We start from the raw sequence: 19,519 nt of genomic DNA, 5'->3' as shown, positions 1-19,519 counted from the left end.
TTTGATTTCTATTTTTTTATTAGGCTTGATGAAAAATCTATTTCTATTTCCTGATTTTAAGCTCTGCAAAGCTTTAGCATATGTTTCCTCTCCTGATTCTTTATTATTAAAAATCTACCTCAGTTCTTTCTGTGATAGGTTAACTAGGAGAAGAGTTGTTTCATGTGGACTAACAAGAGGTTATTGATTTTGAGACTGACTGCGTCTCTAAAGATAAAGATAGGGTGAGAAGCTCAGTCATCCGGGAGGGGCTCAGAGTAGAGCCGCTGCTCCTCCGCATCGAGAGGAGTCAGATGAGGTGGCTCGGGCATCTGATCAGGATGCCTCCTGGACGCCTGCCTGGTGAGGTGTTCCGGGCACGTCCAACCGGGAGGAGGCCCCAGGGAAGACCCAGGACACATTGGAGGGACTATGTCTCTCGACTGGTCTGGGAACGCCTTGGGATTCTCCCGGAAGAGCTAGAAGAAGTGGCCGGGGAGAGGGAAGTCTGGGCATCTCTGCTCAAGCTGCTGCCCCCGCGACCCGACCTCGGATAAGCGGGAGACAATGGATGGATGGATGGATGGATGGACTGCGTCTCTCATTTGTGGCTCAAAGAAAGGTGTCTAAGATTATCGAAATAAACTTGATGCTCTTCATTCTCTTTTTGTGTGACTGCTAATGCTGAATATTTTAGAAACAAAAAATTTACTGTTAAATAACAAATGCTGTTCCTGAATTTAAATTTGAATCTGACAGAAGAAACTGTTGTTAAAGAGAGGCAATTACAAAGACCTTATGTTTCATAAATCTGCAATCTCAAAAGTGAACTACAATTGAAATACTGCAGAAGATTTTTCATTATTTTTTCAGTGTTTAATTTAAATGAATAAATGTAATATGAAAAGAAAGAAATGTAGCATAAAGCCAAAACATAATACACACACACACCCATGCACACACTCACGCACACACACATATATATACTGTGTATGTATATATATATATATATATATATATAATGGTGTATATGTATAATTATATTATTTATATTTTGTCACACATGTGCGTCTGTGAGACAAACTCAGGGCCCATCTACTAGTAATTACACTTCAAGCTAAGTGGTGGCTTTTTCTTTTCCTCCCTCTGCAGAATGGAAAATTGACAGACATTCCATCTCTGATGTCACTTCTGCCTTCTGGTCTAATGAGTCTGCATCTTCCGTTGTGTTTACCTGAAGACTGGCTCCATAATGGCTTCAGTCAATATTCTGACTTGTGCCTGAGAAAATGTACTTGCATTTTTTTTTCTGTTTATTTTTTTATTTTCCAGTTATACATGGCTCACATACGTAACCCCAATTTTTTATGAGTTGTTGTCTCATTCATTTATAAAGAAGTTGATTCAAAAGTTGACAAAAATCTCAAAAAATGCTTTGATTTTAATTTAAATCTGGTAACATTATAGAAAAAAGAAAATTACCCAACCTGTGTTTTTCTATTTGTGAATAATTTCTGTATTTGTTCAATATTTATTAATATTAAGCTAACATGCATTCTCTGTGTTGTGCTTATAGGTGGCTTTATGCAAATGAACTATGCAGCAGGAACAATTGCAGCACCATTAATCAATAGGACAAATGGACGTTTGAAAAAGAGGCGCTGTCCTGCACAGGAATAAAGAGATATGATCACATCTGGGGGGCGGCACGGTGGCACAGTGGTTAGTGCTGCTGCCTCACAGTTAGGAGACCCTGGTTCACTTCCTGAGTCCTCCCTGCGTGGAGTTTGCATGTTCTCCCCTTGTTTGCTTGGGTTTCCTCCAGGTGCTCTGGTTTCCTCCCACAATCCAAAGACATGCAGGTTAGGTGGATTGGCAATTTTAAATTGGCCCTAGTGTGTGCTTGGTGTGTGTGTGTGTGCCCTGTGGTGGGCTGGGGCCCTGCCCAGGGTTTGTTTCCTGCCTTGCGCCCTGTGTTGGCTGGGATTGGCTCCAGCAGACCCCCGTGACCCCTGTAGTTAGGATATAGCGGATTGAATGATGGATGGATGGATCACATCTGGTGTGTACAGTCAGGTGATAAATGGAAAGCAAAGCTCAAGGAAGATGCGAAGCTCAATGGTTATTAAACGTGCTATAAAACTCAAGTGCCAGTGCCAACCACAGTGGCTGAGAACATGAGTATTGCTTTGCTAAAAGCAAAGAGGGGGAGAGAGAGAGAGAGAGTGAGACAGAGGTGTGGAAATGAAAATGGTGTTCTTGGATTGAAGACAAGGGGAACCAATGGTGTAAACTTAAACTTAATTGGTGCCCCATGACCTACTCCATTGTAATATACATTTGCATCTACAGACTTTGAAATGGGACCCCCCCGACCCCACCCATTCCAAAATTGTATATACAGTGCATCCGGAAAGTATTCACAGAGCATCACTTTTTCCACATTTTGTTATGTTACAGCCTTATTCCAAAATGGATTAAATTCATTTTTTTCCTCAGAATTCTACACACAACACCCCATAATGACAACATGAAAAAGGTTTACTTGAGATTTTTGAAAATTTATTAAAAATAAAAAAATTGAGAAAGCACATGTACATAAGTATTCACAGCCTTTGCCATGAAGCTCAAACTTGAGCTCAGGTGCATCCTGTTTCCCCTGATCATCCTTGAGATGGTTCTGCAGCTTAATTGGAGTCCACCTGTGGTAAATTCAGTTGATTGGACATGATTTGGAAAGGCACACACTTGTCTATATAAGGTCCCACAGTTGACAGTTCATGTCAGAGCACAAACCAAGCATGAAGTCAAAGGAATTGTCTGTAGACCTCCGAGACAGGATTGTTTTGAGGCACAAATCTGGGGAAGGTTACAGAAAAATTTCTGCTGCTTTGAAGGTTTCAATGAGCACAGTGGCCTCCATCATCCGTAAGAAACCACCAGGACTCTTCCTAGACCTGGCCGGCCATCTAAACTGAGCGATCGGGGGAGAAGGGCCTTAGTCAGGGAGGTGACCAAGAACCCAAACTCTGTGAATGTCCTTGAGTGGCCCAGCCAGAGCCCAGACTTGAATCCGATTGAACATCTCTGGAGAGATCTTAAAATGGCTGTGCACCGATGCTTCCCATCCAACCTGATGGAGCTTGAGAGGTGCTGCAAAGAGAAATGGGCGAAACTGGCCAAGGATAGGTGTGTCAAGCTTGTGGCATCATATTCAAAAAAACTTGAGGCTGTAATTGCTGCCAAAGGTGCATCGACAAAGTATTGAGCAAAGGCTGTGAATACTTATGTACATGTGATTTCTCAGTTTTTTTATTTTTAATAAATTTGCAAAAACCTCAAGTAAACATTTTTCACGTTGTCATTATGGGGTGTTGTGTGTAGAATTCTGAGGAAAAAATGAATTTAATCCATTTTGGAATAAGGCTGTAACATAACAAAATGTGGAAAAAGTGATGCGCTGTGACTACTTTCCGGATGCACTGTATTTACATGTGTTTCTGCTTACTTTGAATGGACATGCCCCACATTCTGCTCTCCAAAGACTTTAAAGGGGGAGAAGCCACCAAAACATAGTACCGGCACTTATGCTCTTCACTTCAAGCACTACAGGAAACAACCCCCGAAGTAAAAACATTCAATTCATTGCATGGGCCACCTGACTCTGCAGCCTGTAAACATTATTGCTGTTTGTAATATGTTAACATAAAACATTATTCAGCGTTAGCTCTTTATTGTTGGCTTATGGATAAAAAGCAAGGTTGATCATACAACTGATGAAAAGCTCTCAAATTTCACATTATTCCAACTGATTACCCCTGTCAGTTCAAAATAATACATTTCCTGTAAAACTGTGTTTTGCAATGACCATCAACAAAAGTCAAATCCCTAGGAAAAACAGGAATTGATCTGATGCAGTTATGTTTTACTCATTGTGTGTGGCATGTTCAAGAGTAACCCACTCCAGTAACCTAATAATATTATTATTACTTATCATTTGACTGATGTCTTTATCTAAGGTGACTTACAACATTTGAGATACAATTGATTACATTTCTTCTGTTTTTCCAGTTGGAGCACAGGCAGGTAACCTGCCTTCCTTAACATAAGGTAGCCTATAGCACAAATATAAGCATTAATAACTTGATGCTTCATTGGGAAATTAACTTAGCTAGCGCTTAACTTAAGAGAAATATAGCCTACAAATGCAGAAAGGATTCACTCCACAGCTATCAAAGAGACTTAGAGTGTACCAGATATCTGTGGCAGCAATCACTCCCCATTAAGGACCCTTTTGAAAATCTGGCTAGATGGATCATTTCTGGCAAACTTTGTCAAGTCATCTGAGTCCATTGACTAAGCATGGGCAGTATAATATGGTAAGGTGAGAGAGAGAGAGAGAGAGAGAGAGAGAGAGAGAGAGAGAGAGAGAGAGAGAGAGAGAGAGAGAGAGAGAGAGAATGGGGCGGAGTTGTGCAACCTGGTTTCTTTGCAATATGAAAGCACAGCTTTCTCTTTAAGCCTCTTAGTGCAGGATTTACCAAGTCCCATGTTGCTTTTATGAAAAACTGATTTGATTCAGTAAGAAAATGCTGCTGATCCCCATGAAACACATAGCCAGAGATATCTTGATTAATACATTTTTATTCTGTAAATCCAAGTGTCACTCAAAACAATTTAATTACTGTTTAGTGGCGTGAGGGTAATGAAATAGAATAATTGCATTGCAGACATCTCTGTTGTCTTTTAAAGTAAGACATGTGAAAAAATTTTCCGCTAAAAAATAATAGAATTGCTTTATAAAATAATTCAAAACCTGTTCTACTGCTTGTGGGCTCTTGTGTATCTAAACACAATAAAAATGCTAAATTCTAGGGTAAGTGAAATTTTGATGAAATTTTCCAAATTGCAGGATAAATTTCTATCCATTCATTTTCTAAACTGATTTTCTGGTGAAATATGACCACATTAGAAATATGAAGAAGTTTATTACGTATTTAATGATAAAATCTTGATTAAGATAAAAATAAGCATCTCATTTTCATTCTCTCCCGCTCTCTCTCCATTAAGATACACACAAGAAGTATGCTGTGTCAAAGAGCACAATAAAAGCACTGGTTTACTGGTTTACAAAGAAAGGTCATCACACAGTAAGTATATGCCTGTCCTAAATTGTATTGTATATTGCACATACTAAAATGCTTATTATTATTTAATGAGAAATTAAGTGCAGGTGAAATGCACAACGCCTTCCCTTTACAATTTGAATTTGTGAGCATTCTGGTATTTTGGCTCCTGCCCAGTGACCCTGATCAGAATGTGCATTGATGCCCATTGTTACTGATGTAAAGTGGGGAACCCTTAGCAAACCTACGTACCACTTTGCTAGCCTTTCTTCCAAAAACTAATTGTGGGACTGGAACTTCAGTGAAACATTTTTCTTTACTTTTGATTCAACAACCCATCAAATACGAATGTTAATGTTTCCTTAATGAATTTGTCTAAGTGTCTCAGTAGGTGTGCACATGCATGTCAGTCTGAACATGTTTTTTCAGTCAAAATCTCAATGTATTATTTACAATTAATTTCAAGGCTGTTAAAGAGGAGAGTAAGAGTCTCCTATTGCCCAACTGAAAATGTCTCCTGTTTCTAGACTATCTTCAGTCTAAGTGGCTCACACAAAATTTTTGTTCTTTTTGCATGGATCTATTATTATGGATTAAACAGCCACTGGAGTGTGGAGTGCAATTTGCTTGGTTTATGTTTTTGAAAGTTTTACTATCTATGACAATTTTACAGGCCAAAAATATGTCATGCTCTACTTAAAATGCTTAGTATTCAATAAATGTAATACAGTGGTGTGAAAAACTATTTGCCCCCTTCCTGATTTCTTATTCTTTTGCATGTTTGTCACACAAAATGTTTCTGATCATCAAACACATTTAACCATTAGTCAAATACAACACAAGTAAACACAAAATGCAGTTTTTAAATGATGGTTTTTATTATTTAGGGAGAAAAAAAAATCCAAACCTACATGGCCCTGTGTGAAAAAGTAATTGCCCCCTTGTTAAAAAAATAACCTAACTGTGGTGTATCACACCTGAGTTCAATTTCCGTAGCCACCCCCAGGCCTGATTACTGCCACACCTGTTTCAATCAAGAGATCACTTAAATAGGAACTGCCTGACACAGAGAAGTAGACCAAAAGCACCTCAAAAGCTAGACATCATGCCAAGATCCAAAGAAATTCAGGAACAAATGAGAACAGAAGTAATTGAGATCTATCAGTCTGGTAAAGGTTATAAAGCCATTTCTAAAGCTTTGGGACTCCAGCGAACCACAGTGAGAGCCATTATCCACAAATGGCAAAAACATGGAACAGTGGTGAACCTTCCCAGGAGTGGCCGGCCGACAAAAATTACCCCAAGAGCGCAGAGACGACTCATCCGAGAGGTCACAAAAGACCCCAGGACAACGTCTAAAGAACTGCAGGCCTCACTTGCCTCAATTAACATCAGTGTTCACGACTCCACCACAAGAAAGAGACTGGGCAAAAACGGCCTGCATGGCAGATTTCCAAGACGCAAACCACTGTTAAGCAAAAAGAACATTAGGGCTCGTCTCAATTTTGCTAAGAAACATCTCAATGATTGCCAAGACTTTTGGGAAAATACCTTGTGGACTGATAAGACAAAAGTTGAACTTTTTGGAAGGCAAATGTCCCGTTACATCTGGCGTAAAAGGAACACAGCATTTCAGAAAAAGAACATCATACCAACAGTAAAATATGGTGGTGGTAGTGTGATGGTCTGGGGTTGTTTTGCTGCTTCAGGACCTGGAAGGCTTGCTGTGATAGATGGAACCATGAATTCTACTGTCTACCAAAAAATCCTGAAGGAGAATGTCCGGCCATCTGTTCGTCAACTCAAGCTGAAGCGATCTTGGGTGCTGCAACAGGTCAATGACCCAAAACACACCAGCAAATCCACCTCTGAATGGCTGAAGAAAAACTAAATGAAGACTTTGGAGTGGCCTAGTCAAAGTCCTGACCTGAATCCAATTGAGATGCTATGGCATGACCTTAAAAAGGCGGTTCATGCTAGAAAACCCTCAAATAAAGCTGAATTACAACAATTTTGCAAAGATGAGTGGGGCCAAAATTCCTCCAGAGCGCTGTAAAAGACTCATTGCAAGTTATCGCAAACGCTTGATTGCAGTTATTGCTGCTAAGGGTGGCCCAACCAGTTATTAGGTTCAGGGGGCAATTACTTTTTCACACAGGGCCATGTAGGTTTGGATTTTTTTTTTCTCCCTAAATAATAAAAACCACCATTTACAAACTGCATTTTGTGTTTACTTGTGTTATATTTGACTAATGGTTAAATGTGTTTGATGATCAGAAACATTTTGTGTGACAAACATGCAAAAGAATAAGAAATCAGGAAGGGGGCAAATAGTTTTTCACACCACTGTATATTGGATATCATGACCTTTAGACACTAGTATAAGCATAATATATATATATATATATATATATATATATATATATATATATATATATATATATATATATATATATATATATATATATATACTGTATATATGCATCTTTTAAACATCTGTGTTCTAAATATAATCTTTCAAAAAGTCTTCTATTATATGAATGTAAGAGATTTTACTAAAAGCAAAATATTTTAAATTATTTCCCTATTCCTTCACAACTGCTGGTTATAGAAGCTTTACTACAAAGTACTAATACTGATAAAGGAAATACCCTCAAACTAGTTCTTTTGCTAAAATACAGTCCTAGGTATCTATACAGTGAAACAGGACTTTACAATGCATTTTTCAGCTAAGAAATTCAAATTAACCATAGATAGAATATTTTCTTTCTCTGTCTGTACAAGACACACTTTGATAAATTGCACTTGCATGTTGTACCTGGCTATTCAGACTTTGACTGCCCTAAAACTACCCAGGATTAAACTCTACCTCCAAGTAATGGACAAACGTCAGCTTCCCTTGGCCAAATATTCTGGTTATGCCCTCTGTTTCAGCTTTTCTTCTCCATACTTTAAATTTAGTTATCAAGCAGAGAGGTTTCATCATAAATCCCCATCCACTAACAATTCTGTATGGAGTAACACTGGATGGAGCCTCACCACTTAATGTACACTCTGTCTTTATAAGTTTCACAACACTCCTAGATTGAACCCTCATTTTGCTAAACTGGAGGATTTCTCTGCTCTTCCTTGTATAACATAAGAAAAGAATGACCCATGTTATTTTAAACTTTTTAATATTATATTCACACTATGAATTCTTATGCTGTCTTTTTTGAATATGGCAGTCCTTCATAGCACTCTCTTTATAGTAATTAAATTAATCAGTCAATTTATGTCCTGAAAGTCTATTTGCCAATATTTTGTTATATCATAATTTTTTTTCTTTTCACTTTTTTGCATACCTTTATGTTGTTCCATAGTGAGGAGGATTTGGAAATAACCTCTAGAAAGAATTTTCGTATGTAACTACGAGAAGGCTATTGCCTTATAGAACTATTATTGTATAGACTGTTTAAAACCATTAAAATTTTTTAAAGAAAAAAATTCTAGGCTAAGAGGAGTCTTTGACTTAACAGTACCACAATATGGTTCTGGATTCTGTTATATACAGGGTGTTCATAAAGTCCATGTGCAATTTAAAATAGTTGTAACTTTATGAGTATATGTGATAGAAAGAATTTGTAAAAAGGATTAGAAAGCTTGATGTATCTAGTTTTTTCTGTCTTTAGAAGTTTTATTTTTAGAAATGTAACTTTAAAATGACTTCTTTTTCAGAATCACTGTTGACCCATGGCTTCACTAGAAGCGAAAGTAAATTGTCTTCTTTGGTTGGCTGAACTAAAATCTACCGCTGCTGTTCAATAAAGGTTTAGAACCTGGTACAAGAAAGCAGCTCCACACAGGATTTCCATATTCAAGTGCAGGAAAAAATTTTAAGAAACAGGTTCTGTCAATGATAAGCCACGGTCTGGTAGGCCATGTGTTAGTGAAGAAACTGTAGCATCCGTAGAAGAAACCTTTGAGGCAAGTCCAAGAAAGTCATTAAGATGGACAGAATCGTATTACCCTTTGTATTAGTAATGATGGTGGACATGTTGAAAATTACCAAGAACAATAAAAATGTAAGTGTTTCTTCTTTCTAATCCTTTTTACAGATTCTTTCTATCACATATACTTACAAAGTTACAACTATTTGAAATTGCACACAGACTTTATGGACACCCTGTATATAATGAAATATATTTGATTTTGTCCATGAACACAATGGTGACTCATTCATAAGCACTGAACACACAGTTTGTGCACATGTGATGCTCAAATTATATTCCTTTAAAACAATTTAATGGGAAAATTTTGCACCCCACTCCTGAACAAGATGTTTGCCTACATTACTCAATTCCTCCTAATGTTGCATACATTTCTAAAGAGTCACATTATAAACCGTGATGGGGACTTAACCAGTAACTTTGGGTTTTACAGTGTAATACATTAGTCACGAATCTATCATGCAATCTGAAGCCAGAAAACAAGAAAATATACAAATAAACTGAGGAGGGTGTGTTCTAGGTATCTTGGGCATTTATGGAACTGAAACTTGGCAGTTCAGTTTTAGCCCATTTTTAACCCAGTTTCTCATACTTTGTCTTTAAGATTACAGTAACAGTGTAAAAGGTTTGCCAAAAACAAGGATTTCTGACAGAATGAGATAGTGGACATGACCACATATGCATGGTTAACAATATCTCGTTGTTTCAATGGGAGAGATATCCCCTGGACTTAATGAAATCAGTAGATCTGGCATACTCTCATGGGGGGGGGGCTTTAGGGATTAAAATATTTAGCAGCTGTCACCTATACAATATTACAGGCCAAATCTATTTCCAGAAGGGCTTTTTTTTAAACATGGAGTTAGTACTTCATCTGGCTAAAGCAAAATAATAGGCACAAGAAACATAATTTTATGAATCAAGGGTTTCGCTTTTTTTTTTACTCCCTCAACCCCACCCCCCACCCCGGCAATCCCCTTTGGAAACCCTCCAAACATGCTTGAGTGTAATAGCATTAGCAGCAAGAGCATTCATTACCTTGTGCTGACATGAATTTTCATAATATACAGGGTTAGGGGTTAGAGTGATGGAGGAGGGGTGGGGGCTAAGGTTGGCCATGTAGTGCCAGATGGCTCTACCACAGGAGGCTGTCAGCTCACAGCAAAACCTCATCAGGGCTCCAGATAGAAGAATCTCCTGGGTGATCAGAAGACCTTACAGTATAAACAGAAGACACAATAGTGGGTAGTGGGGTAACGGAGTAGACTTGAGGATGGCTAGGATGTTACATTGTACATCAGGTTAACAGAGACAGAGACAGTGGTAACATCCTGACTTCTGTACACATGGCCCTATTTTTTAAAAGAATAATGAAGACCAAATTCAGCTTTTTCCAGTGACTACATTCACCTATTTGGACAAAAATGACTTAATTATTCTTTAGATCTTTATTTATTAGAAGCCTAGTGGTATTTGTATGTAGAAACTGATTTCCAGTTTTCTTCAGATATGCCAGGCATATTTTGACTAAAATTCTTAAAGCTAAATCAGCTAAAGGTATAAATGAATTCCAAAATAAAATATTGCTGCTTTCTTCACGTAACATAAAAAATTTAATTATTTTATTAATAATAGAATTTCTCCTTAAACTCACATTTTAGTTCAGTGTTAAAAGGGCTAGAGATGTTTTCTGTAGAATTAGACACAAGGCAGGAAATAGCCCTGGATAGAGGGACATCCAATCTAATATGCATGTCTCTGAGATACGGGAGTACCAAGAGAAAATTCCACTCAGACAGGGCCAGAATTTTAATGTAGGTCTCTAGAGCTAAGAGACAAACCACAGTGCCAACCCTAAAAATTGAATACAATGCAATGACATTTGAGAATGTATATTGAAAGCTGTATAAAGCTTTTTTTGAAAGTTTTTTCCGACAGACTGCATGAGCTCTTACATTATACCCAGGAATGCAATTTTAAGGTATTTCATCACTTTGACAAATTGTTTGCTATTGCAATATTAAGGAACCGAGCTTGATGATTTTTTTCACATTTCTTAAATTTCATTTTAATGCATTTGGGGGCAGAAATTTGTCACTGCAGTAACAATATGGCCACTAACAAAGGACCCACAACATATAAGTCATTAAATAATATTGCTGAAACCTAACAGAAAGCTCTTGCCCCTAACTGTTTAGAAAAAAGACAGTCAGATTTTAATTAAACTTAAAAAAGAAAACCTGTCAACTAAATTTGTTTTAAATATTCAAGTTTAAGTTCAAATTTAGAGCATTGCAGTAGACATTTGTCACATCTGTACTTTATTACTTCAGCGCAATATTTTTTTTGTACTACCAATCACCAATCAAAAAAAAAAAAGTTCAATATTTACAAGAGACTTTCCTCCATTTAATAAGCTTTCAGCATACAGTAAATTTACTTTTCATCATGGAAGACCAGTTTCTGTCCCACCACAGGCAAGTCATCCACACATACAGTAATGCACCGCCTTTCATCAGCAGGAGCTTTGTTTAAGCTGTGAACACTGTAAAGTTCCTCCACTGCCTGCAATCCATCTGCAATCGCCATTGCACCACAGGAGTTATATAACAGGCACCCTGTCATATTCCATCTGCAGGAGACTTAAATGGACACAAATCTGGCCATTTCAGGGAGCACCATGGGATTAAATTCAGAAAGGTTACTGATTCTCTTCAAAGCTACCGGCTTTGCTAAAAGCATTACACTTCTTTCTTGTCAACCTAGAGCATATGCATTAAATATAAAAATACCAAGGTACTTCAATTAAAAATAATGGGTAGATGTTTTTCCAGATCAGTGTTGGAGCAAAGTCTGAGAAGACATCTTCACTGGTAGCAAGTACTGAAAATTTAGTATATAGTTTTCTTCTACATGTTTTCACAAATAAATATAAATGTTATTTTTAATATGCTAAGAATATTATACTGTTTCAGATCATTTCCATTGTCCATTAATCCATCCAGTTTTTGGAAGTGCTCCTCTTAGTGCAGAATCACAGTGAGATAAAGATCCAAGAAGCAATCTTTAGTATCCTCAAAATGTATAATGAAGTGAAAACATCCATAACACAATTTAGAGAAGTTCACATTTTCAGGAACGTTGAATTGACGTTTGAGGTAATGCTAAAAATTAACTTCTGTATATTGCTGTCAATGGCAGACCACTAAATATCAGAAATTTTACAATGTATTAGCAGGAAATTATTGAATTTTATTGTTTGATTTAATATCTTAATTCTGATTTAGAGCTGCAATTAATGCCTTACATACATTTATTGAAAGGGACTTTTTAATTTTATTATGGACCTGTGATAGTTATCCATTTATTTAAAAAGGAATTCATTTTAGAGAAGTGTATATGTATTTATATCTCTTCCATGATATGTGTATCAGTCTCACATGCAGTGAGCAGGGATCAGATAGTTGGACTAAAAAGGTGTAATCAAAAGTGTCTCTTAACATATTAAGGGAGCATTAATAGAAGCTTCAGATTCCAAGCCTAAATTATTAAACATCAGTCAATTAGCAAATAGCTTCCACTACATGGCCCTCAGAGCCTTCCATTCTTCTTTGCCCATGCAGGAAGAGGTACAAAAAAATCTTGAAAAATAATTTAGACAAGTATAGGATCATTATGAGAAAGTCCTGCTTATTTTTCTAAATAAGAAATAAAGAAAGAAAACTGCAATTTATTAAGATATGCTGTAATACAACATTTACTTCTAAGCAATTAGTATTAATATTAGATTAATATGAGCCTTTTATTGCTTACTATAACATAGAATACACCTATTTTACTGACAGTTTAAATTAGTCAAATTTGAAGAGTCAATCCAAACTTTCCAAAATCATTATTTCATAATGTCTTACGTTTGTGTTCTTAATGGCAACTGTAAAAGTAAGATAAAACACATAAAAGCACTGTAAGGCGGTGGAACGCTTTAGCAAATGACTGCAAACGACACTATCTATCTATCTATCTATCTATCTATCTATCTATCTATCTATCTATCTATCTATCTATCTATCTATCTATCTATCTATCTATCTATCTATCTATCTATCTATCTATCTATCTATCTATCTATGCTCTGTGAATTGTTTCCATTACTTTTACATGTATCTGTATACACAATAAATCACAATACTCATTACCCCGTGATAAAAACATACTTTATTTATTTGACTTACTATATGCATCCCTTCATACGCGCACATACATACATACATACATACATTCCCATATTTGCATTGATTCAGACGCTTATATCTTCACATGTACATTCCTGGATACATAGAGACGTGCGTATTGCCTTTTAATTATTTTCTTATAAAAGAAAACGTACCTGTGCAGTTTTCCTAAGGCTTTCCCAGCAAACTTCTTCATCTCCTCTTTGTTAAACTCCATGTTGCCTGGAAATGTAAGTAAGCGCGCTCCTTCGTTTCTTGCTTCTACCCCTTTCCAGTGTTAGGCTTCTCCGTTATATTTCCACTTCGGCCGTCCGGTCGCTGCCGGAGATACTGGTGATTTCCGTTAAATAGATATGAACGCACTCCTGCTTGACATTATGATGAACTTCAGGAGACTAGAGAGCTGGAACAAATGGCATATATGTTTAACAGAATAAATCTGTTTACTGAGTTATCACGTTAAAGAGCATTACTAATAAGGAAGTTTCGGATGTGTTTTCATGATGGGCGGTTTCAAGAAAAAATGAAAAGTAGGACAGACTCCAGCCAAAGTCATATAGTAATCACGAAACGAAAAAAATCTCTGCTTTCACCTTTTCTAAATAAGGGAAAGTCAAATAAATATTATGAGTCGTTTGCGTCAAAGGTAACAAAAGTGTCAGATTTATTTGTAATAAGCGTCTCAAAACTTCGGTAAAAGAAAGAAAAAACAGGCACCATCGCCATCAGTTTATACGAAAAAAAGACCATATGTTCCAGATTTATGGGGCTATTATGTTGAATGCTAAATGGAGAATGTTATGAAGAGAATTATATCAAGAGAAAAGCCCGATAAGCAGAAATAAAACAAGTTACCGGTTCTCCGGCTTGGCGCAAGGAGAGTGATTAACGCAGGGAGTGTTCAGCACCACGGACAGCTACCAACCCCCATGTACGACCGCATTCTCTCTCTCTCTCTCTTTCTCACACACACACGCACACGCACACGCACACACACACACACTAACTTACATGCTGCATCGTAACGTTACTATCTTTATCCAGACGTCGCAATGACTACTGTCTTAAAATGGACAATGTTATATTCGAGATGGGAATCTAAATGAAAGCTGCAGCATTACTGCTTTTCATGATTAAAAACTTAACATCAAGTAAGAACAAGTAAAGGACAGAAAGTCAACCTGAAAACTCTGACAGATAAATCGAGATCTGTCTTAAAGTGTGTTAATATTTACTTGTTAGGTTAACTTTAAAACCAAATGATCCAACCGAATGATCCAAAAATTTAATTTTTTGATAATTCGTTATTAATCAAATTCAAAATAGTTAAGAAACAACGATTATTTGCTGTCCTTAAACAAAATCCAGTTTTAATTCCTTCATCGTCCCGTTCCGCTTAGTGCGCAAATACTCATTACTTTAATTAAAAATTATTTATCATTGCTATTACTTTTTAACCCATAGCATTCATTTTTCACTTGCCAATTGACATTTCACCATTTTTTGATGTTTTAGCAATATAAATAATCATAAATATTACAGTTATAGAGTAATTATCATTATTGCAACTTCAATACATATTCTTTTTCTTCGCTTCCTTCGTCTTATTGCTATTATTGCACATTTAATACAGTTTTATTTCTGAACGCCTCGTGATCTGCATGTATATATTTTAATCATTCACTTAATTAAATGTTTCAGGTTTAAGAAATTGACGCTGTCACAACCAGAGACTAATAAGTTCCCAATTGTGGCAATCAGTGACAGTTTTAAAAAAAAAAAAAAAAAAAAAAAAAGTGTTAAATGTTCAAAGTGTTTGGAGAACTGTTTGGCACATTTTTGGTAAATTTGATTGAAACAAAAATCATTTGAATAATTAGTTTAATGTGTTTTCTAAGTTAAGCTTCGAATACTGAAAGCTGTTTTCTTAAAATGAACATGCTTTCAGCCAATGGCATTATTGTGTAATTGTGACTGACACTCCCCAGAATGATTATGACTAGCCAGCAATCCTCTGGGAGTTCGGTATCTCTTTACTAGCCTTTTGAAGTTACTTGACATAGATTTCTCATTGCTCATCACTGATTCAGATAAACTTCTATATGTTGTAGTAATTATTTTTTTGCTTAAATTTTATAATGTGTTACTTACTACAGCAGGGACTAATCATATAAACATCTTGCTACATGCAGTCAATGTCAACATTTTTCCATTTAAGTCAGAGCTTCCTCTATTGCTTGCCCATTAAAAAAAAGTGTTTATAAAATTCATTTGAACCATCTAAGTTTATGCAATATTATCAAAGATTACATCATAGAAATCTAGTAAAGTGATTCTTTAAAACTAAAAATATTTATTAATATACCTATGACTGTTAAAATGCTATAAAAGACTAAGTGACTATTACCATTTTTTATCATAAAAAATACAAGCAAAACACCAAGAAATATACTTTACACATACTACTACTACTAATAATAATAGTAATAATAATGATAATAATAATAATAATAATAATAATAATAATAATACAAAGAAGAAGATGCTTCCTAGTAAGTACTAATAATAGTATAACTAAAATGACCAAAAACTGTTAGTCTGTGACTTTACATTTCCAAAGCACCATCCACGCTCTTGGAAATTTATTTTCTCAAGGATCATTTACAGCTCAGGTTTTGGTCTTCTTCTGCTCCATACTGGCCATACCATCTGTTGGTGTCATTCCTCTACTATTAGCTAATTTTCCTTCTGTTTACAAAATTTCTTACCTAATTCCCACTTTTGGGAACAGTCTATGCAAACATGCACATATTAAAAAAAATTCTAATTACTAGATATTTAAAAAGTTGGCTGCATGTATGTGTGTAAAAAATGTGCGTTTCTGTTGTTGCATTGTTTTGTGTTTTTCTCTCGATGTTTTATATTTATAAACCTATATAAAATTTATTTTCTATCAGCCAGTGTTTTATTTTAGGAAATCACGATGAATAAACACAAGGAACATCTGGAAATTGTATTTTATATAATCCGTGCAAATTTTTTTAAATGTACATGTAAAAGGTTTAACCATATTTAATTAAAACAATCACATTCATTAGTTTTTATAATGAATTTTATCAATCTTTATTTAATTAGTCTTGTCAGATTTTGAATTTTCTTTTCCTAAGGAAGTTATAAGATAGTGAAGTTTAAATCATGAAATGTCTCTGAAGTAAAAAAAAGGCCATAATAAAGTCTGCAGACAATAAAAACATACACAATACACAGCACAAGTAAACTGATCTAAATCACAGAGCCATACATTTCTTGAATGTAATGTAAAACAAGGGAATGACATATCTGGATAAAATTTCACATTGTATTGTAAAGGGGATTTTAATTAATGTGGAAAACACTTTATAAGTTGATTTTGATTTATTTATTAATGATATACGGACAACATGATAGCACAATGTATAGTGCAGTTTCCTTACTGGTCCAGTTATCAGGGTTTCATTCCAAGTTCAATCAGCATATGTCCAGAGTTTGACTTTTTATCTTAGGTTCAATCAGGTTGCCTCCAGCATTTCATAGAACTGACTGGTAAATATGACTGATTAAATGAGTTTTCCATGCAGCTTTGTCATGGGGATAATTTCTACCATACTGTTTTTCGTACCTCTGTTGAATATAGCAGGTTCAATAAATGAATGGAAAGATGGGTTACTAATAGGTTCCAACTCATTTACTACTCAAATCAGAATAATTATTGCAAAAAGTAAATTTGAACCTAATCGCTATCAAGTTCAAGTTTGCACTAGAGTCAGTTGTAAAACTGAGAATATGTAGAATGAAATGGTTGCCTGGGAAACAGTTCTTACATATTTTTTAGATGATGGGAAGGCTTGCCCACGACTTTCTTTAAACTGCCATGAAAAAACCTGCCAATAAGCCTTCATCCTGGCCACTACTTTATCTTTCTTGATCAAGAGTGAGAAACTCCCTTAATGACTCCTAGATTTAGCTTAGTGGTACTTTGCATGCTTCTTCTCAAGGTTGAAGATTTCTCTCTCTTGCTCTCATTCTTTATTCACTGGTTACTCAGCACTTTTAACTTCAGGCCACCCAAAATTATCTGTTCTCACCTCTTGTTCCATATTTGCATACATTGTATCTTTCCTTATGTCTGGTGTGGATTTCTTTGTCTTTATTTGACCATACTGTGCATCTGCCATCCTGGAGGTCTTCTTAACAGCCAGGTGCCCCTTTATAGTATGCATATTATAGCACGTCTTGTGACACACCCAAAAAATGAGGCTGAGTCCATGAGCTTCAGGACAACCAGCTTTATTCAATTTTAAAACAGGAACAATATGGGTGTTTATTGAAATGGGAGCACTTCACTACACACAGAGACAGCAAAGAAGCAATGACATTATCAGTCGTCCTGCCTTGGCTCCTTTCTTCAGTTCAGGAACAGATTGTCATCCTCGTCAGGTCAGTCTCGTGGCTGCAGATCAGAGGCTGGGATTAGGTTGTCCTGCAGGGGTGGGAGACAGTAAAGAAAAAGTGGGCCATGTCAATGGCCAGATTAAAGTGCACCCCGCATCAGCCCTTGATCAACAGACACATTGTGTGGCTGGGCTGCGAAATTGTAGTTGCCTTGGTGACATGGTGAACCTGCCGTTGCCTTGCCTTGCCTCGATAGATGAGTCACTCCTGGTGCATCGTTTCAATCCGAGAAAGACCCGTCATAGTCATCGATCCTAACAATGCCATTATTCTTACTGGCCTTCGTCAAGTCAGTGAGAGGGGCGGCCCGATGCACAAAATTGGGAACAAACCACCTGTAATAACCAGTGAGCTTGAGGAAAGCACAAACCTGCTTCTGTGTTTCAATACACAAACACCTCCCCCACCGTGTCCAGCTGAGGCCTGATCAGACCATTACCCATTGAATATCCCAAACAATGGGTTTCTGACATAACTAATCTACATTTCTTAGGGTTAGCTGTCAACCCAGCAAGCCCCAGACTGTCAAGCACCACTTGCAGGCAGTCAAAATGAGACCTCAAATCATTAATGAAAATTGCTAAATTATCGAGATACACTCCAGCGTACGTGGATTGGGGTCACACAATCTGATCCATCATCTGCTGAAAAGTCAATGGTGCACCATGGAGACCAAAAGGAAGCCTGATGAATTCAAACAACCTGTCCAGAGTGGTGAATGCAGTCTTCTCACAACTGGACTCCCCAAGGACACCTGACCATGAGATCCAGTGTAGAAATATACGAGGCTTGTCTGAGTTTCTACAACAAATCATCAATACGTGGAATCGGGTAGATATCAAAGTTGGAGATCTTATTCAAATGTCTGAAATCTATATAGAACTGAAGCGAGCCATCTGGTTTTATGACCAGAACAATTGGGCTTCTCCACTCACTTTTACTTTCACTGATTACCACCAGTTCGAGCATCTGCTATACCTCCTTGTACTTTAATGCTGGTTCAGTTAAAATCTTGTATTCAGCAATTTCCATCCAGCCAGGCATGGCTGAAAAGGCATCAGAGTTCCTTACGATCAGTGTCAACAACTCTGCCTTCTAGGCATCCGTGATATCATCACCAATAGAACCTCAGTCTGAGGGACTACTGCGGACAAGACCAGAATCTTGTGAGGGTCATGCAACTCTTTCAAAAGATTAATATGCAAAATTTACACAAGCTTTAAGCTACCAGGAATTCTGACTTTAAAATTCACTGGACTCATGCATTCTAATACCACTGCTGGCCCCAGCCATTTCGCCTGAAATTTATGTGGGCCCAATGGGATCAACATCAGTAACTGGTCCTCCTTTTTAAAATTGGTAGGGTTTGTTTTTCTTGTCATAATTAGGTTTTTGCATCTCCTGTTTGTGCTGCAGATGTTTTAATGCAATAGATAACAATTTCAAAATCTGTTCTTGGAATGAATGACTCATTTGACAAATTTCCCCCTGCGAGGTGCATTACAAACCCCTGTCCATTCCTCCTGAAAAAGTGTAACACGTTGCATGGTGGTCCGCCAAATGGCAGTTTGGAAAGACTCAACCCGGTAGAGGATCTGTTTCTTCAGCAAGTCATAATCATAAAGCCTTTCGAGAGGGGGATTTCATATGACCTGTAGAGCCTCTCCAGTCAAAAACAGGGCCCATCCTCCCCTGTCCCAGT

At 36.7% G+C, this 19,519-nt stretch overlaps 1 protein-coding gene across 1 annotated transcript in view; it reads right to left on the bottom strand.

Annotated features, from left to right (window-relative positions):
* LOC114660786 (vesicular glutamate transporter 1) overlaps window positions 1–14,242 on the bottom strand; it is a 159,332-nt gene extending 145,090 nt beyond the window's left edge. Inside the window, exon 1 of the mRNA XM_028813682.2 lies at window positions 13,482–14,242. Within this exon, the coding sequence (XP_028669515.1) occupies window positions 13,482–13,543 (62 nt within the window). The 5' untranslated portion in view covers window positions 13,544–14,242. The remainder of the gene's footprint in view (window positions 1–13,481) is intronic.
* Window positions 14,243–19,519: the final 5,277 nt, after the last annotated feature.

The sequence above is a fragment of the Erpetoichthys calabaricus genome, chromosome 11 (assembly GCF_900747795.2).
Source record: "Erpetoichthys calabaricus chromosome 11, fErpCal1.3, whole genome shotgun sequence".
Lineage (NCBI taxonomy): Eukaryota > Metazoa > Chordata > Cladistia > Polypteriformes > Polypteridae > Erpetoichthys > Erpetoichthys calabaricus.
The sequence above is the reverse complement of the archived record's forward strand: the minus strand, read 5'-3'. Positions and strand labels throughout refer to the sequence as shown.